The sequence below is a fragment of the Rutidosis leptorrhynchoides genome, chromosome 10, assembly GCF_046630445.1.
Source record: "Rutidosis leptorrhynchoides isolate AG116_Rl617_1_P2 chromosome 10, CSIRO_AGI_Rlap_v1, whole genome shotgun sequence".
Classification (NCBI taxonomy): domain Eukaryota; kingdom Viridiplantae; phylum Streptophyta; class Magnoliopsida; order Asterales; family Asteraceae; genus Rutidosis; species Rutidosis leptorrhynchoides.
The window spans coordinates 1,465,174-1,486,284 of record NC_092342.1 but is presented as its reverse complement, the minus strand read 5'-3'; the positions used below and the strand labels follow the sequence as shown (position 1 = coordinate 1,486,284).

General features: G+C 40.0%; 1 protein-coding gene and 1 non-coding gene across 2 annotated transcripts; both read right to left on the bottom strand.

Annotated features, from left to right (window-relative positions):
* Positions 1–5,151: 5,151 nt before the first annotated feature.
* On the bottom strand, positions 5,152–5,766 carry LOC139872678 (uncharacterized). The gene has a single exon (XM_071860611.1). It carries the CDS (start codon positions 5,764–5,766, stop codon positions 5,152–5,154), a length of 615 nt encoding a protein of 204 aa, XP_071716712.1.
* A 4,050-nt stretch (positions 5,767–9,816) lies between these two features.
* LOC139874008 (small nucleolar RNA R71) lies at positions 9,817–9,923 on the bottom strand. Its single transcript, XR_011767713.1, has one exon. It is a non-coding gene; the product is annotated as a small nucleolar RNA R71 (small nucleolar RNA).
* Positions 9,924–21,111: the final 11,188 nt, after the last annotated feature.

Below are 21,111 nucleotides of genomic sequence, written 5' to 3'. Positions count from 1 at the left end.
TCGTTAAATGTTCAAAATCAAAGTTTCAAGTTCATAAAATGCATTTCTTGACTCGGGAATCCAATCCACACATATGATATGCCGTTTCGAAGGTAATTAAACATACAATACAATTAAACACTTACTAACAAAATTTCATAGTGTTCAATGCATCAAAAGTTCATTTCAAAGTTCATCAAACCCTAATCAAAATCACGAATTCAATCATTTTGTAAATGAAGCTTTTCTAAATCAACCTACACATCAAAATGAAGCTAATGATGCTAGTAACACATTTAATACATGAACTTTAACATTAAAACAACATTTAATCATCCAAAATTTCAAGATTAAGCACACCCATTTCAAGTTCATGCTAGTTTATGCAAAACAACAAGATCGAGCAAATAATTCATATATTCATGCTAGACACGAGCCATAGACACTAACTAACACCATTTCAAGTCAAAAACACGAATTAGAGAAATATAGAGTTTTAGAAATGTTTCCCAAACGAGATGAAATTGGTACCAAAATGTAGAGGATGATGAGAGGATCACGAATATGTAATTTGTTTTTTATGTTTGCTTGCTTGAATTGATTTAGATGATGATTCTTTGAAGATGTTAAAAATGGGTTCTTGAACTAGAGAGGAAAAAGAAGGAGGGAGGTGGAAGTATGAATGAATGGATGAGATGGGGTTGACCAGTTGACCTAGGTAACTAGTTTGGCCCCTTGGCAACTTCGGTCCCTCGAGTTTGAAAGCGGGTGAGTGAATTAACCGAATGAATATTATAAAAACGCTAGAGTAACCGGGAGATGTTATAACCAAATAACGGAAGTATTTAGAACGTTAGTCAATGAAAGATACGAATTTAGATAACGGAAGATATTATCTAAAAAAAAAAGGACGGGCGTTAAAATAATTTAACGGAAAAATGCGGGATGTTACAACTACTGGCTAATCATGGTAATAATATCATCTATCAAAGTAATAAAAGACATTATAACAAGATAGAGGAAAGATAAAAGTACCTGTATATTAATCGAGTTTTGAAAGTGCAAAAGTGACAACTCCGACTCTAGTACAATCTTCGGCGTTCGCCTCCGGGTACTTAATTTCCCGCTCGGAGGTGAGAAGGCCTCGAAAGACTATTCTCAAACTAGACTAGAAAACTAAACTAAATTTGAGAGTGAATTGAAGAGTGGAGAGTGTGTTGAAATGGAGACAAATGAGCTTTATTTATACTATATCCTGGCTGGCAGGCCGTCCATGGCAAGCCGTCCAATTTGATGGCAGGCCGTCCATTTTGGTGGCAGGCCGTCCAATTAGCCCTTTTAATTGTCGTTAGGTCGTCCATGTTGAAGGCAGCCCGTTTAATTAGCCCGTTTAACTGGCAGGCTGTTTTCAATCAGGCAGGCCGTCCACATAGTGTGGCAGGCCATTTTTTCTCATTCACTGGAAGGCTGTTTTTGAGTGTTTTCTGATATTTTTCCATTTTCCTTCTGGATTCTTAGTTTTAAGTCTGTTTTCGCTGATTCTTTTTGCATTGTCTTCGCAATTAGCAGTTGTACCAATCTAAACAAATAGATGCATATCTTGGCAATAAAGTTGATTACTTTATTAAATATGGGCCTGATATCGGGGGTAAAAATGTAATTTTTTAGCCGATATCAAAATATCCCACACTTAGGCTTTGGTTGTTCTCAAGCAAATTTCTCATTTTTAACTTCAAGAAATCTTCCAAAGTTTCCTTTTTAATCAACTAATCGGTTTGTTTTTTATTATAAGAGCGTAACATAAAATAATCGTTTTGTTAGGATTTGAAGCTATCTCTGCAAGCATGAGGGGAGGTTACATGACTTTTGGCTATCTCTCACGGGTCACTCATTCACACAAGTGTATGGGGTTCCCTATAGATCTAGAATTATGCTCGCTCATAGCCAGTCATATTTGTACCTTTCATCATAGGCTTGGTCGAGACTTAAATCCTTCGCGTGCTAGGTATGACGGCAGTGATACCCATATCTTCTAGCTCATTTGTCAAAAAAGGTTAATGAAGGTGTTTGGAGAGTGGAGTTTTGACTTTTGGTGGTGAAAAAGGTGAAAAGGGTATAATAGTCTTTTTAAAGACTTTATTGATATATTTAAAAAAAAAGGGATAGGTAGGAGTGCGACTAATTTTGTGAAGCACTTGAGTTCTTTTGAACTTCTTTCTAGGAGTTTCTCCTTTTGAATTAGGCTCTTGGAAGTCCAGCGATTTTCATTTTGAGTTTTATAAATCCTGCTCATTCCTTCAGAATTTTGAATCGAGATGTATCATATTTTTTTTTTTCAAATACCATCTCGAGGAGCTTCCGCTGGTAGTTTTCTTTCAAGATTTTTGCCATAATCTTTTCAGTGACTATTTTTGGAATTTCGTACGAGGTGATTTTCATTTTCTGGATAGAGTAGGTGGTGATGATAGATGATAAAGGGAAATGAATGAAGGGGTGTGAGTGGTTTCTTGACAAACGGCTAGTTCTTCTAGTGTATACATATATCAAACTTCGCTACTCGAAAATGTAGATCAGGAGCAAATTATGATTTCCAGCAAAAACATCGGCACACTCAATAGAAAATGGTGAAACATTAAAAATGAATGCTTTTCATGGTCTTATTTGGGTGCCTCACCATAATCAATTTAGGTCGAATACGCCAAGTCATGCAATGCTCTTTTGGAGAATCGGTTCGCCCTAACAAGATTCTTATTTCAGATAACCCTTACTTTTATTTACAAACGTTTTAGTTCTTCGAAAGTACTTTTTATCAAAGGCTTTCTTTTTGGTTAAAAATTTTGAAATTTGGATTAAAAACACAGAATCTTGATAACAAACTTAATACGATAAAACATTACATTGCTATCCCACACTTAGACGAACATTGTCCATAATGTTCCTACTGTGGAATCCCACACTTAGGGTTTTTAATAAAGATTGTTGGGAAACATTTATCATAGTGGTTATTTGGGAAGGAATCCCACACTTAGTGATAAGCAAGGATGCGATTTATTCGTCCAGAAAATAGAGCTAAGGCGGTAAAAACAAGAAACGAGTACCCTTTGTTGGCTGCTGAGAAAGAGGATTAAGAAGCTGGTTGACTTTGAAGAGGCAGAAGACTTCGGTAATCTCTCGGCCCTTGGTCTCTATTAGGCTCTTTATCATCTGCATTCCTTTATTGTCTTATATTCTACTTTATTCATGGGTTGCCTCCCAAGAAGCGCTTTTGTTTAACGTCATTGGTTCGACCAATACTTTGTCTACCATGGTAAAGTAGACAAATCCTCCTGAGGATGTCTCCGTTAAGCTGAGGGTGAACATATTTTGGCGGGTATATCCTGAGAAAGTGACGAACCAAAAAGTGGAGAAGGTCCAGATTATCTCGTGTCGATCTTTTGAAGGAGAGGTAGTGGGCAGTCATAGCTCTGGATAAGTCCTGAAGTCTGACGAGGATGTACTCCACAGCCCTACTGACGGTCTCATGTAAGTTAGTCATTGATGAGGTACTGGTGGTGATAGTTTCTCGTCTCGGATGCTCATGTCTGAGTTTCTCAAATAATGCTCGGAACTGTATCTTTATGATCTCAAAATCTTCAGAATGGGGATCTCCACAAAAACTGTTGACAGTTCAGCACATATTAGTTATCAGTCGGAGCTGGAAGGAGGTAAATAGCAATCCTGAGTCGAGAAGCAAGGTGGCTACTTTCTGGTAGATCTCACGGCATCCAGCTTTGAATGTGAAGCTCGGATGCGTTGACTCATTGAAGATACGTCTGAGCTCGGATGTCACAAATGTGGCAAGGTTAACTCTATCAGGATCCAAATGGGAGAAAGGATTATTACGAGGATCTTCTTCCATAATTACGGCTTCTAACTCTTTGATAATCAGATCAGTGTGGTGATCGACAGTAACATAGATCACAAGTCTATCTGGTGTGCTCTAGAAATCGTCTTGAGTTAAAAGAATGAAGAAGCTTCTAATGTCTTCGATCATCTGTGAATCGTAGTGAGAAGTCAGGCGTCCATTCGAAAGCTCCATGTTTCGACGGATAAGGGACAATAGCGATCTCTGAGTAGTGGAATAAGAAAGTGCTGATCCTTCCAAAGCGTTGTACACTTTGGTGTAGATGATCTTCTGATCTCGGCAAAACCTTGTCTCGTGCATGGTACGAACTACTGAATTGTGATCCCTTTCCCGTTCCTCTCGGCGAATATGATCATGAAGTGTAATGATAAAGTCCTGAAGTCTCTCTTCCAATAATGCCGTATCATCATTGTTTCTCTGCTTGTATCGGAAATACTCATCTTCGATAGCTTCATTCTGTTCCGTTAACCGAGTCGTCAATTCGATCGTTGAGTGTCAGATGGCTTCGAGAATGTCTTCAAAGAATTCATTATTATCATCGATGAATGATATCATTTCGGCATGGGTTGATATGATTAGAACTTCGAAAAGTTCTGAAGAAGAGTCCTGCTCCTCTTGAGCTGATACTGTCGGGAGAGAGCGAGTGTCGACCAGAATATCTAGGCATGGCTGATCATCCTCATCATCGTCTGAAGCTGAGTCGTAGGATGGGATCTCAACTGAAGTGGTAGGCGAATGAGGTGTGTCTGTGTTCTGGTGTCTTGCTTCTCTGCTGATAGGATCAATCTTTATATCTTTGACATCGGTCGGCTCTTCATTTATTTTATGAAAATGAATCACCAGACCTTTGCTATGATCTTCCATCTCAAGTTGCATAATCTCTTCATGGTGCTCTTGAATAGCTGTTGAGCTGAGCGGGGCTATATCAGTCTCTTCCCCTATTTCTTCTATCTCCTCCTCAATTTCTTCTACTTTCATTTCCTCCTCGGATTCTTCCCCTTCCTCTATTTTTTCTTCGGGAACTTCTTCTTCCATATCAGGATCTTCAGACTGTGGCTAAGGTGGCGTAATGCTCATCTCTGTGTTGGTGGCTGATGGTAGAGATTCTTCATCGGAAGTGATCCGGCTACTAGAAATAGTAAACTCTCTTCATGTTCAAATAAATAGGTAGGTTGGTCAATTTGGAACGTAACGCACTCCCCATGTGATCGTAAGAATAAGGTTTGATTGTAAACGTCGATGACTGTACTAGCTGTATTCATGAATGGTCATCCTAAGACGATAGGGGCATCAAGGTCTTCCTTGATGTCCATCACTACGAAATCCATATGATACAAGAATCGGTCGACTATTACCAAGACGTTCTCAACTATGCCTTTGGGATAATGAATTGTATGATCAGCAAGTTGGATCGTCACTTTGGTTGGTAACAAGTCTCCTAGCTCTAATCTCTTAAAAAGAGAGTAAGGCATAAGATTAATGCTTGCTTCTAAATCAGCCAAAGTGTGAATAGTTCCAGATTGGTAGATAAAATACGGGAATGTGAATCTCCTCGTATCTCCTAATTTCGTGGGTAGAGAGTCTCTAAGTAATGCTGTGCATTCTTTGCTCAGTGAAATTTTGTTGGAATTCGGCATCCGCTCCTTTGTAGAGAGAAGTCTTCGTATGTATCTATTCTGGTTAGGAAATATGGACATAGAGTCCAAGAATTTTCCTTCAAGCTTGAAGGTGCCAAGCTTTTCAGGCTTTTCCTTTAGTCTTCCATGATATGGTACACAAACTGGATTCGGTTTGGGCAGCTGCTGAGTGTTGACATTCTTATTCTTTAACCTTGCTGACCGCCTCCGAGGTGCAGGTACTTCCTTCGGTAGGATAGAATCCATTTGTTTAGCGTCCTCTATGTGGGGGTGATGCGTGCGATACAATACATCTTTTACCCTCTAAATTTATATTTGACTTAAACACTATAATCAAGCACACAAAACTAACGAGCACTTAGAACCCGGTTGTTACAGCACTTTAATGCAAGTATTCTTATCAAGTTCGTCCCAAGGGAAGCGATGTAAGTCAGATATTTGAAACTAATAATTGTCCTAAGGTTTGTTTGATTGGGGGTATTGATTGATATTAACTAGCAACTAAAACTTGTGCAATTAAACAAACCTAAATTAACAATTAAACAATAAGTGAGAAACAAGTAGCAAAGTATGTAAGATTTAAATCAATTAACTAAGACGTGCTCACTTATCCAATCCTCTCTACGCTTGGCTTGCCCCGTTGCCTATGTTGTTATCTCATAAGTTGTTGAACTATTAAATGTTAGAATCACTTCTAAACCTCAAATCAAATGATACTCCACGAATTCACATAAGCTTTGTATCCTAAGATCGAGTTAAGCATAATTTGGTTATTAAGATTGAGCTTGAGTTAAAATCACTTAAAACTCCCAACTATCGAAATCACTTAAGATAATCGGCACTACTATGTTGACTAAAGGCCAATTGAAAACTAACCTAGATCAAGAACACAATCACTTGTAATTCCCTAGCTAGTTGTCTAGATCACCTAAGGTGTTGAAGCACACATTGATTCACTTCTTAAATCACTAAGAGAGCTACTCAACATATGTAATCAAAGTCGAGCCTAAAACAAACTCATAGCAATGGTTCTTTAGCCAACTCAATAATACTTGATCATGTAATTCATTCAAACAACAATATTCAATGGATTTGGGGCAAACACTAGTATTAGAGATTCATAGATAAGCAAACACAAGAGATTTAGCCAATCATGGCTAAAACCAAACTAATAATAAGCATAGAAATGTAAATCATCATCATAGTCAAGCTATTACAAGTAATCAAAGCAAAGTATGTAGAGTAAGTAAAGATTACAACTAATTAGTGCAAAATATATAAAGCAAAGTAAAGATTACAACCCAAAATTTAAAGAAGATGAAGATCTAAGCTAAATGATGATGAATCTTGAGCAATATTCCTTCAATCCTCCCTTAATCTCCAATGGATGATGAAATTCGGGTTTGGTGTGTGAAATTCGGACCCTAGGTAGCTGCTCTCTAAGATGCCTCAGAAAAATGACTGATATCGGCTAAAAAGTCACGTTTTCACCCCGATATTAAGGCCCAAAAACAAGAAAGATTCAAACTTTGTCAGCAAAATACCCACTTCGTCGGTTAAAATTGAAGAACAAGTAATTACGAAGATGGTGCAAAAAGAATCAAGAGAATCGGAGCTAAAATGAAGATTCTAGAGCGAAAACGGTGAAAGTCAAGAAATCAAGTTACGATCCAGGGAATTTAGGCTGACCAGCAAGCCATACGGCCTACCATACAGCCTTCCAGTATGGAAACGGCCTGCCATATACGTGCCACCACACGAGCCACCAAATGGCCTACCTTGCATACGGCCTGCCAAATACGGCCTACCAAACGGCCTGCCAGGCGTATTTGGCAATTTTCAAGTCTATTTAAAGGGTCTTTGTCATTCATTCCAACACACACTTCAATTCACTTCTTTCTCCCTCTTGTACAATATTAGTCATACTTTCAAGGCCTTCTCACCTCCCAGCGAGAAATTAAGTACCCGGAGGAGAACGTTGAAGATTGTATTAGGAGCGGTCTGGAGTCTTGAAGTTGTCACTTTTGTATTCGGAACTCATTTAATCTACTGGTACTTCTATCCTTTATCTTATATAATGTTTTATGATATTATTGCCATGATTAGCGAGTAGTTATCTTTAGTGTATGCTATGATGTAAGCAGTTGTAATGCTGAAATAATATTATGATTTGTGTATGCTGTTGAAATGCTTTCTGATTATGCTTTAAACTCAATCGCTTTTATAACTAATAGAACGTAGTTATAGGCTCTGTTATTGGGAAGTCGCTAACCCCGATTCAAAGTACACTATCTGTGTCACCCCTTGGTAAGAGAAGTCTATCGGATACAACGTAAGATCGACCGAGGCACACCAGTTGTAGTAAGTCTATCGAGCTTTGGATTCCGACTGAGGACTCTTTCGTAGTGAAACATATGACTAGACCCCTAGTACATTTTCAGTCCTAGACCATGCTAGTGTAGTCACCAAGCATATAAACTTCGTACGTGCACACTGAAGCACAGCAGTTGTTGTAAGCTGTACCTTTGCTAAGTAAGGCCATGGAACACAATTAGTGTTGACCAGTACACTGCACCATAACGCGGTCTCAAGCATTGCACCCCTCTTGAGGGATTCTTAGTTAATTAAGGAACTATTTGTTTAGACACATAAAGGATTGGACCGTTAGGATAACCGAACGTGTTCATGGAAGTCAGACTTGACTTGGCCATGGTGTTCTTTATGGTTGAACTCTTTTTAAGGGCCTAACTATCTTTTACCAATCATTAACGAAAGCATTGAAACACATCACGTCCCTCGGATATGGTAAACCATGTATTCTATTATGCTTAAGAAAGTTTAGACCATTTTTGAATGTTAATACGTCACCCAACCGAGTCGCTCAATTGGATGAGCCGTCTGAACGTGTATGCCTGTAGTCAGACTGCACGGGCGTCGGGGGTAAGGGACGTTGCTGTCTATTCAGAATCTTCAAGCCTAAAGCAGTACCTAGTGACATGTCTTATGACAGGGGCGTTTAGGACCAGTGTAATGATTACAAGGCCTCTGCCTATTCATGAGCCAGCATTCCATAATCTCGGCAGAATAACTGATGAAATCATAGTATGCACTTACTTTGACCTTATCTGAATTACAAATTTTATCGCATTTACTTTATCTATCTCATAAATTAGAAAATCCCAAAATAAATATTCACTACTCCCTAACTATCTTAGGCTACAATATAGGTTCGATGCTACTGATATCTCAAAAATACGACTCTAGGTCATACTTCCCTTACTTATAAGGAGTAGTAAGATTTAGGCCCCGCTAAATATAAATTTAAAACTATACCCTCTCCCACGAGTGGCTGATCCTGGCGAGCCGCAGCCTAACGACACCGCGCAAATAAAAACCGTCCGTTTCGGCCATATCAGGAGATACTACCTAGTTTTTGGCGCCGTTGCCGGGGAACTGGTATCAGGCATTACTGTTTTCAATCAAACTTATTCGCAAGCATTTAGTGGTGTCTAAGAAAGACAATTATACACGGACTTGGTTATTGGATTTAAAGGATCCTGCCTCTCTGTAATCGGCCTGGCCACTTGGTTTGTTGAATAGTTTGTGCGGAGCTTTGTTACCAAAATACCAGGGAATCAGTAGCCAGAACCAAAAACATATTCCAACATAGGATAGCTAGTTAATTAGATTAGATTACTTTAGATTACTCTAGATTACCTTAGATTGCCTTAGATTACCTTAGAATTAGATTAGTTTAGTTTAGCTTATTATAATTTAGCTTATTTGCGAAAATTAAAAACAAAAAGGCATACCTAGTGTATGACCCAAACCCGATCTAGACCAGGGCCGTTGTTATTCGTACCTGATCCAGACGCAATAATCTCTAAAGCACGTAAGGAAGCACGAATCAGAAACCAAATGGCGTTACGCGTTACTTTAGCAGAAAACACGAAACCCTCGATTGAAGGTCGAGGAGGACCAATCAGATTCCCAGAGATTCAAGGACACTCGTTCGAGTTAAAACATCACATCATCCAGCTCATTCAAAATAGCTGTCAGTTTCATGGATTACCGAATGACGATCCTAATTCTCACCTTGATAAATTCATATCTCTTTCGAACTCCTACAAACAGCCAGGGATAGGACAAGATATAGTCTGGCTATACTTGTTCCCTTATTCTCTCACTCATCATGCTCAAACTTGGTTTGAAGGACTGGAAAAAGATTCCATCACGTCATGGACGGAGATGGCGACTAAATTCCTAACCAAATATTTCCCTCCTTTTAAACAAACCAAACTGAAGAATGACATCATTAACTTCAAACAAAGTTATGATGAATCTCTTTACACTGCATGGGAGCGTTTCAAAACCCTGCTGAAGAAGTGCCCTAATCACCAGTTAGAACGGTCAGCCCAAATCTGTACCTTCTACAATGGTCTTACGGTAAATCTTAAGACGACGATCGATGCAGCAGCTCAAGGGAATCTGATGAACCAAACCGCAGATGAAGCATGGGAATTGCTCGAGAACATGATGATGCATCATCATGACTGGAACAGTGGTGAAACAACTTCATCATCTACCCCACTCTCTGCACTTAACAATCAAACGGAGGCCATCAAATCCCTCACGGATAAGATGGAATCTCTTGCCAAGCAACTCGGAGAATTGAAGACGCAACCGCAGTAGGTTAACCAAGCTCAGGCTTGTGTTAATTGTACCAACCCGCAACCTACTGAAGACTATCAAGTTGAGTACGAAAACCCTGACGGTTCAGTCTGTTACGTTCAATACCCAGCTCATCCACCAAATCCCGGATTCAATCAACCACCAAGGGTTAATCAATTTCAGCGAAGCAATCAACCTTTCCGCTATCTCTATCCACCTTATCCAGCCCAACAATCTCAATTGACCTACGATCAACTACTTCCACTCACTGGTCCCCCAGTTGAGGAGAATTCCCTTACCACCCAGATTACAAAAGCAGCTAACCCCACTCTCAGAGCTGATGATCAGTTAACTCAGTTCATCCAAGGACAACAACAGTTAAATCTTAAATCAGAGAACTGCAACCAGACAAGATCAGACGGAGATACTAATGAGAAATCAATTGGCTCTGCTCAAAAGTTTGGAAATGCAGCTCGGACAGTTATCACAACTCCTTGAAACCCGACTGCTGGGAAGATTGCCAAGTAATACTATCCAGAATCCCCACATAGAAGAAGCAAAGCAAATGGATTCCGTAATCCCAGAGGAAGAACCACGGAGAACGTCAATAGGCTCAAGAACAAATCAACATATACTCAGAAGCTGACCCCTGAAACTCCAGTTCACTACAAGAAGAACCATCCAAGCTTGATTCCTTCAAACTAGATGGAAGATTCTTGGACACTATGTCTAAAGTTCCCAACCAGAAAAGATACATCTGAAGGCTTCTATCTACAAAGGAGAGGATACCAGACTCTAACAAAATTCCACTGAATGAAGAATGCTCTGCATTACTCAGAAACTCTCTACCACCTAAGCTAGGAGATACGGGTCGATTCAATTTTCCGTGTTCAATCTACCAATCTGGAACCATTCATGCGCTAGCAGATTTAGGAGCAAGTATCAACCTAATCCCCTACTCTCTCTACAAGAGATTAGAGTTAGGAGATTTGTCACCAACCAAAATGACAATCCAACTTGCCGATCATACAATTCGATATCCTAAGGGCATAGTTGAGAATGTCTTGGTGAAAGTCGACAAATTCTTGTATCCTACGGATTTCGTAGTAATGGATATTAAGGAAGACCTACATACCCCAATAGTGTTAGGAAGACCTTTCATGAATACGGCTAGGACTGTCATTGATGTATACAATCAAACCATGATCTTACGATCACATGAGGAGAGCGTCACCTTCAAAATTGACCGACCAACCGATCTTTCTGGGCAGGCAGAGATGTTTGCTATTTCCACTAGACGGATCACTTCCGATGACGAGTCACCACCAGCCGATGATATCGAAATGGGTGTCGAATCACAGTCTGTAAACGACCCAGAAATGGAAGAAGAGGATCCCAGCGAAGAAATAGAGCAAAAAGGAGGAATCTGAAGAGGAAGAGGAAATGGAAGACATAAAAGAAACTGCGACAACACCCGTTCCAAGCACTGAGCGTCATGAAGAAATAATGAGGCTTGAAATGGCATATCACAGTTTAATCATTCGCTTCAAAAAGAAGAACGACAAGGCTGAAGTTAAGGATATAGAAATTGATCCTGTAAGTATCAAAGTGGAGAATCAGAATACTGAAGAAACCCGTTCATCAGACGCATCCTCATAGGAACCGGATACCGATGATGACGAGGAAGAGCATCACGAAGACATTCTGACTAACCCCCACTTTCCAACCGAAGTAGATCAAGGGGAGCCGGACTCTTCTTCAGATCAAATTCCGATTATATCCACACATGCAGACATGATTACCTTCATCAATGATACCGATGAATTTGAAGACATTCTCGAAGCCATCCGAAAGTCAACCATTGATTTTTCGCTATGCTTAACAGAACGAATCATGGCTATCAGAGAAGAGCACCACCTCTATCTCCGAAGAGAAGATAATGATGTTGAAATCCTAGAAGAACGCATTCAAGACTTTATCAATTCTCTTCACGATCATATCTATCACGAAGAAAGGCAACGAGAGCATAATTCAGTGGTTCGCACTATTCTCGAGACAAGATTCTGTCGAGATCAGAAGATCATTTACTCTAAGGTTTATAATGCCTTAGCCGGATCTGCACTTATGTTCTCACAAAACGAACGAGCACTACTGATTCTCATCCGGAAGCATATGGATCTTTCCACCGGCCGCCCGACTTATCACTCTGATTTGCAAATGATCGAGGATATTCACAGTCTTTTCACTCTTCTGGATAGAGATAACTTCGAAAGCACACCAGACAGACTAGTGATTTACGTAACAATTGATCACCACGCTGATCTGATTATCAAAGAGTTATAAGACGCTGTTATGGAGGAAGCAAGACGAAACAATCCGTTCTCTCATATTGAACCAGATCGAGTCAACATTGCCACCTATGTTACGAAGCAGCTATCACGTATCTTCCACGAATCCACAGATCCTAGTTTCATATTTAAAGCTGGATGTCGGGAGATATACTCAAAGACGGTGAAATTGATACTCAGATCAGGATTGCTGTTCACTTCTTTCCAGCTTCGTCTCTTAACTAATCTGTGCAAAGCTACAGACTCTTACTGTGGAGATCACCGTTCCGAAGGCTTCGAGATTCTAAAGATACAGTTTCTTACATTGTTTGAAGACCTCCGAAATGAGCATCCAGTCAAAGAAATCATCAACACCAGCACTGCGACCATGATTGACATTCATGGGTCAACCAGTAGAGCTGTGGATCATATTCTCATCGGACTTCAAGACTTATCAAGAGCAGAAACTGCGCACTACTTATCGTTCAGAAGATCTTCAAGAGAATTACCGGCCTTGTTACCACTATTGGTCTGACACTTTCTCAGGACTTATCCACCAAGACTCACATTCCCTCAAGAAGACCAAGATCACAACCATCAACGAGGAATGTTTTTTTTTTTTGAAGAATCACTACGGTCGAGCCAATGACCTTAAACAAAAGCGCTTCTCGGGAGGCAACCCGTGTAATAAAGTAGAGTAGAAGAATAAAGGATGACAAGTGAGCCGATAAAGAAGCAAGGAAGCCAGCCGCATCTGCTAGGGGTATTTCTTTCTTTTCGCTACTAGCTCAAGATTCAAACCATACCGCATCCTAGCTTATCACTAAGTGTGGGATAACACCCAATCAAAACACTAGACAAACAATCCCAAATCTTCAACTAAAAATCCTAAGTGTGGGATACACTAGGAACATTGAGGACAATGTTCGTCTAAGTGTGGGATGTTGGTATCTTTTTATGCTATATCATAATAACCCATTACGAAGATTCCAAGTCCTTAAGCTAAATTTCAAAATTTTTACAAAAGAAACCCTTTTCGAAAAAGTATTTTTGAAAACCTAAAATGTTTGTCAATAAAATAAGGCTTAAGTAAGGTGGAAATCTTGTTAGATTGAAATCTCTAATAGAGCATTGCATGACTAAGGCATTATCGACCTATATTGATTATGGTGAGGCACCCCAAATAAGACCAGCATTCATCTTTAATGCTTCACTATTTTCCATTGAGAGTGCCGATGACTGTGCTCAGAATCAGAACTTGCTTTAGATCTACATCTCCAAGCAGCAAAGCGTGGTTCGGTTGTAATCAAAATAGCTACCCATTTGTCAAACATAAGCCTTCCACACCTCCACTACTTCTACTCCACCACCACATCCATATCACCTTTACTATTTCTCAGAAAACCCAGAAAATGAGATTCCTTCCGAAAACCCAATGTTATAAACCTCTCAAGTATCATGGCAAAGGTCTTGAAAAAGTTTACCGGCAAAAAGTTTCTCTAGATGAAGTCTTCAAAAAAAAAATGATGAAGGAGCAGAACTAAATAAGAGAAATACCGAAGAGAACTCGACCGAAAATGATTATCAAATGAAGAAAAGTTCAAAAGTGCTTCTCAAAATATTTCAGCACTCCTATCTATCCGAATAAAAGTCTGTATAAAGAATACATTACCCTTTTATCTCACCCTTCAAAAACAACTTCACTACCACTCCAAAATTCCTTCTCCATCATTGACAAATAACCCATAAAGCTGAGATTACTACCGTTCTCGCGTTAGCAGCAAGGATTTAAGTCTTTATCAAGCCTATGACGATGGGTGCAGCATGACTGGCTATGAGTGTATTCATTTCTTAGATCTATAGGGAACCCTCAATACTTGAGTGATTTGAGTGACCCGTGAAAGCTAGCCTATGTCATGTAACCTCCTCGCATGCTTGCAGAGATAATTTCAGTCCTAACATAGATGACTCACCTTATCTTTTTGCTCTTATAATAAAAGTAAACCGCTTAGGCTATTAGAAAAGAAACGCCGAAAAGATTCTTTAAAATGAGAGTTTGCTTGAGGACAAGCAAAGTCTAAGTGTGGGATATTTGATATCGGTAAAAAAGTCACGTTTTCACCCCGATATTAAGGCCCAAAAATAAGAAAGATTCGAACTTTGTTGGAAAAATACCCACTTCGTCGGTTAGAATTGAAGAACAAGTGATTACAAAGACGGTGCAAAAAGAATCAAGAGAATCGGAGCTAAAACGAAGATTCTAGAGCGAAAATGGTGAAAGACAAGAAATCAAGTTATGATCTAGGGAATTCAGGCTGACCAGCAAGCCATACGGCCTACCATACAGCCTGCCAGTATGGAAATGGCCTGCCATATACGTGACACCACACGAGCCACCAAACGACCTGCCTTGCATACGTCTTGCCAAATACGGCCTGCCAAACGGCCTGCCAGGCGTATTTGGCAATTTTCAAGTCTATTTAAAAGGTCTTTGTCATTCATTCCAACACACACTTCAATTCACTTCTTTCTCCCTCTTGTACATTATTAGTCATACTTTCAAGGCCTTCTTACCTCCGAGTGGGAAATTAAGTACCCGTAGGCGAACGCTGAAGATTGTATTAGGAGCGGTCTGGAGTCTTGAAGTTGTCACTTTTGTATTCGGAACTCGTTTAATCTACTGGTACTTCTATCCTTTATCTTATATAATGTTTTAATATTATTGCCATGATTAGCGAGTAGTTATCTTTAGTGTATGCTATGATGTAAGCATTTGTAATGCCGAAATAATATTATGGTTTGTGTATGCTGTTGAAATGCTTTCCGATTATGCTTTAAACTCAATCGCTTTTCCAACTAATAGAACGTAGTTATAGGCTCTGTTATTGGGAAGTCGCGAACCCCGATTCAGAGTACACTATCTATGTCACCCCTTGGTAAGAGAAGTCTATCGGATACAACGTAAGATCGACCGAGGCACACCGGTTGTAGTAAGTCTATCGAGCTTTGGATTCCGACTGAGGACTCTTTCGTAGTGAAACATCTGACTAGATCCCTAGTACATTGTCGGTCCTAGACCATGCTAGTGTAGTCACCAAGCATATAAACTTCGTACGTGCATGCTGAAGCACATCGGTTGTTATAAGCTGCACCTCTGCTAAGTAAGGCCATGGAACACGGTTAGTGTTGACCAGTACACTGCACCATAATGCGGTCTCAAGCATTGCACCCCGCTTGAGGGATTCTTAGTTAATTAAGGAACTGTTTGTTTATACACATAAAGGACTGGACCGTTAGGATAACCGAACGTGTTCATGGAAGTCAGACTTGACTTGGCCATGGTGTTCTTTATGGTTGAACTCTTTTTAAGGGCCTAACTATCTTTTACCAATCATTAACGAAATCATTGAAACACATCACGTCTCTCGGATATGATAAACCATGTATTCTATTATGCTTAAGAAAGTTTAGACCATTTTGGAATGTTAATACGTCACCCAACCGAGTCGCTCAATTGGATGAGCCGTCTGAATGTGTATGCCTATAGTCAGACTGCACGGGCGTCGGGGGTAAGGGACGTTGCTGTCTATTCAGAATCTTCAAGCCTAAAGCAGTACCTAGTGACATGTCTTATGACAGGGGCGTTTAGGACCAGTGTAATGAATACAAGGCCTCTACCTATTCATGAGCCAGCATTCCATAATCTTAGCAGAATAACTGATGAAGTCATAGTATGCACTTACTTTAACCTTATCTGAATTACAAATTTTATCGCATTTACTTTATCTGTCTCATAAATTAGAAAATCCCAAAATAAATATTCATTACTCCCTAACTATCTTAGGCTACAATATAGGTTCGATGCTACTGATATCTCAAAAATACGACTCTAGGTCATACTTCCCTTACTTATAAGGACTAGTAAGATTTAGGCCCCGCTAAATATAAATTTAAAACTGTACCCTCTTCCACGAGTGGCTGATCCTGGCGAGCCGCGGCCTAACGACACTGCGCAAATAAAAACCGTCCGTTTCGGCCATATCAATGACCTAATCTCGTTCCTTTTATAGTGCTGAAAATCTGGGCTAAAACAGCGTCAGGAGCGCCGCTTTTAATTCAGGAGCGGCGCTTTAGCTTGGTAAGGAGCGGCGCTTTTGACTTTAGAACGCCGTTTTTGGCATTGAACAGGGGTGACGCTTTTGTTGAGGAGCGACGCTTTTGGCTGATCAAGAATGGTGCTTTTGCTATGAAGAACGGTGCTTCTGCTCACTGCTAGAAAATGGAGACAAATCGTGCATAATATCGCCGCTTTTCCTTCTGGAGCGGCGCTTTTGGGCCTTCAGGAGCGGCGCTCCTATACAGGAGTGGCGCTTTTTGAGTTGTTACCAGCACTTGTCATTTTCTTAGCCAATTTTGCCCAAGATCTGATCAATTTTACACCAAATCAACTCCTTAGTCCATTATTTACCAATTAGCTCAATAACACACTAAATAGGCTCCGAGATAGTCAAAAACCGAGCAAAGTGAGGTAGATATCGCGAAGTAAACATATATAAATGGAGCGATATCAGGGGGTTTTGGACGGTATTACTAGGCAATCTTCCTTGTGGCCTAGTCTCAAGTTGTTGTGATAATTGTCTGAGCTACAAATCTAGACTATTCAGTAGTGCGAATTGATTTTTCATGAGTGCCTCCATCTGATCTTGTCTAGATGCAGTTCTCTGATTCAGCTGGTGATGTCCTTGAATGAACTGGTTCAACTAATCTTCAGTACACAAGTTAGTTGCTTTCGTAATCTGGTTAGCAGGAAGGTTTTCTTCGGGTGCTGGTCCAATAATAGGTAATGGTTGATCGTATGTTAATTGCTGTTGAGGGTAAGGTGGTTGTCGGAAACAAGGTTGGAATGGTTGATTGTTCCTTTGAAACTGGTTATTCCTGGTTTGGTTATATCCAGGGTTTTGCGAACGAGCAGGGTATTGGACGTAATAGACTGGTCCATCAGGGTTATCGTTCTTAACTTGGTAATCTTCAATAGGTTGCGGGTTGGTACTGTTCGTACAGGACAGAGCCTGATTAACCTGTGCGGTTGCGTCTTCTATTCTCCGAGTTGTTTGGCTAGAGATTCCATCTTATCCGTGAGAGATTTAATGGCCTCTGTTTTATTGTTAAGTGCGGAGAGAGGTGCAGATGATAAAAGGCTTTCACCACTGTTCCAGTCATGATGATACATTGTCATATTTTCGAGCAATTCCCATGCTTCCTCTACTGTTTGATTCATCAGATTCTCTTGATCTGCTGCATCGATCGTCGTCGTATGATTTATCGTAAGACCATTGTAGAAGGTGCAGATTTGGCCTGACTTTTCCAACTGGTGGTTCGTGCATTTCTTCAGTAAGGTTTTGAATTGCTCCCATGCGGTGTACAAAGATTCATCATAACTTTGATGAAAGTTAATGATGTCATTTTTAAGCTTGGTTTATTTGGATGGAGGAAAATATTTAGTTAGGAATTTAATAGCCATTTTCGTCCATGTGGTGATGGAATCGTTCTCCAGTCCTTCAAACCACGTCTGCGCATGATGAGTGAGAGAATAGGGGAACACGTATAGCCGGACTATATCTTGACCCACTCCTTGCTGCTTGTAGGAGTTCGAAATAGAGATAAATTTATCAAGGTGAGAGTTAGGATCATCGTTCGACAATCCATGAAATTGACAGCTGTTTTGGATAAGCTGCACAATGTGATGTTTTAACTCGAATGAGTGACCTTGGATCCTTGGATATCTGATCGGTCCTTCTCGACCTTCAATCGAGGGTTTGGTATTATCCGCAAGGGTGACTCATAGCGCCATTAGATTGAGCTCTCTGAGTCTTCTCTCCTTACGTGCTTTAGATATAATAGATTCCGGATCAGGTGTAGATAGCAACGGTCCTGCTCTGGATCGAGTGTGGGTCATACACTAGGTATGCCGTAAATTTTAGATAGAAAATCCAAAAAGGATTCTAGAAAGGTCCAATTTTATCTAAGCTAGTCCTAAGGTTATTCTATAGTCCTAAAGTTAATATAAGGCAATCTAATCTAAGCTGCAGTTAGTTCTATAGGTATTCCTAAACCAATATAAGCTAAGCTAGGGTTAGTTATTTTTGGCGGGTTTAATTTTTGGTTCTTGTTGCAGATTCCCCTGCTATTTCGACAACAGAGTTTCGCATAACCGTATTTATCAGACCACGTGGCCAGGCCGACTTACGGAGAGGCAGGATTCTTTTGGTTCCAATATAATTGGAGACTGTTCGGAAAAATCCAACAACCGAGTCAGTGTATAATAGTCTTTCTTACACACTACTCAAAATCTTAAAACATAATTGGTTGAAACAGTATTATCTGATAACAGTGATCCCCGGTAGCGGTGCCAAAAACTAGGTTCCCTACTGATGTGGCCAAAACGTACGGTTATGTTTTAGTGTGCAGTGTCGTCGGGCTGCACGGCCGTCGGTCGAGGTCTCCCAGCAGGGATGTACCCGTGTTTTAAATTTATACGGTCGGGGCCTAAATCTACTACTCCTTAGGGTGAGTAAGGGAAGTATGACCTAGGGTCATTTTTAAAGAAGTCTACAGAATCGAACCTAAAACTTGACAAACATAATTAACAAGGAGTAGTTGTGTTTCTATTTTGGGTTTTCTAATTTTCTAAAGGATAAAGTAAATACAATTAGGTAAAATTTGTATTTCATATAAGGTTAAAGATGTACATACTATGATTTCGCTAGTTACTTTGCTGAGTTGTGTAATGACGGCTCATGAATAGTTGATAACCCTTTACCCGTTATGTTGGTCCTACCGCCCCTGTCAGAGGACTGACATGTCACTGGGCATAATGTATGCGATAGCCTTGAAGATTCTGAATGAGCAGCAACGCCTCTTCCCTCGATGCCAGAGTAACACAACTACTTGTTAACACTAGACGGCGCTTTTATTATGAGCGACCCGATAAGGCAGCGTATTAATCTATCCACTTGGCCCAAACTTTCTTAAACATAAGCTAAAGTAGAGGGTATCCCTTATCCGAGAGACATGATACGTTTCCGATGCTTTCGTTAACGATTGGTTTATGAAGATCAGTTAGGTTCTTATTTAAAAGAAATCAACCATAAATGAACGGCATGGCCAGACAATAGTTTATCATGTGAACGTTCGGTTATCCTAATGGTTCCAATCCTTTATGGGTTCAAACAAATAGTTCATATTACTAAAGAATCTCTCAGACGGAGTGCAATGTCTGAGACCGCATTATAGTGTAATGTAATCTTCAACAGTGAGGTCGTTTCCATGGCCATACATAGTAGAGGTATAGTACTACAACTTTTGTGCCTCCTCGATACACGTACTATGTTTACATGCGTAGTAACTACTCTAGCATAGCCTGAGGCCGGCCTTGTGCTCCTAGTATCAATTAGGGTTTCCATTACGAAAGAACCTTTGTTGGAATCCGTAGGGTAGGTTGCCTTACTACAACTGTTGTGCCTCTGACAAATGCCCTATGTATCCGGCAGAAGTGTCTTACCAAGGGGTGACACAGATAGTGTACTCTGAATCGGGGTTCGCGACTTCCTAATCACAAAGCCGATAACCACGTTCTATTAGTCGAAAAAGTGATTGAGTTTAATCATAATCAGAAAGCATCTCATTACACAATTTCATATTCAGATAGCATAACAACTACATCACAGCATGCACAAAATATAACTACTCACTAATCATGGCAATAATATCATCTATCAAAGTAATAAAAGACATTATAACAAGATAGAGGAAAGATAAAAGTACCAGTATATTAATCGAGTTCCGAAAGTACAAAAGTTACAACTCCGACTCTAGACAGCTTCTTAGTACAGTATTCGACGTTTGCCTCCGGGTACTTAATTTCCCGCTCGGAGGTGAGAAGGTCTCGAATGACTATTCTTGAACTAGACTAGAAAACTGAACTAAATTTGAGAGTGAATTGAAGAGTGAAGAGTGGAGAGTGTGTTGAAATGGAGACAAATGAGATTTATTTATACTAGATCCTGGCCTGGCAGGCTGTCCATGGCAGGCCGTCCAATTTGATGGCAGGCGGACCATTTTGGTGGCAGACCGTCCAATTAGCCCGTTTAATCGCTGTTGGTCCGTCCATGTTGAAGGCAGCCCGTTTAACTGGCAGACCGTTTTCAATCAGGTAGGCCGTCCACATAGTGTGGCAGGCCATTTTTTCTCCTTCACTGGCAGGCCGTTTTTTGAGTGTTTTATGATATTTTGCCGTTTTCGCTCTAAATTCTTCGTTTTAAGTCCGTTTTCACTGATTCCTTTTGCATTGCCTTCGTAATTACCAATCGTACCAATTTAAGCAAATAGATGCACATCTTGGCAATAAAGTTATTTACTTTATTAAATATGAGCCTGATATCGGGGTAAAAAAGTGACTTTTTAGCCGATATTAGTGGGTCTCTCCTATAGCTTACAAATAAGATCTGATGGTATTTTAGAAATAAGATGTCATGGGTATGCTTTCTCTTAGCTAAAATCAAGAGAGCATTCTCATTTATGTTGGCATAATTGG

Excerpts from the sequence above, each read along its gene's own strand:
- LOC139872678 (XM_071860611.1), bottom strand. The coding sequence starts at position 5,766 with ATGGATTCTATCCTACCGAAGGAAGTACCTGCACCTCGGAGGCGGTCA.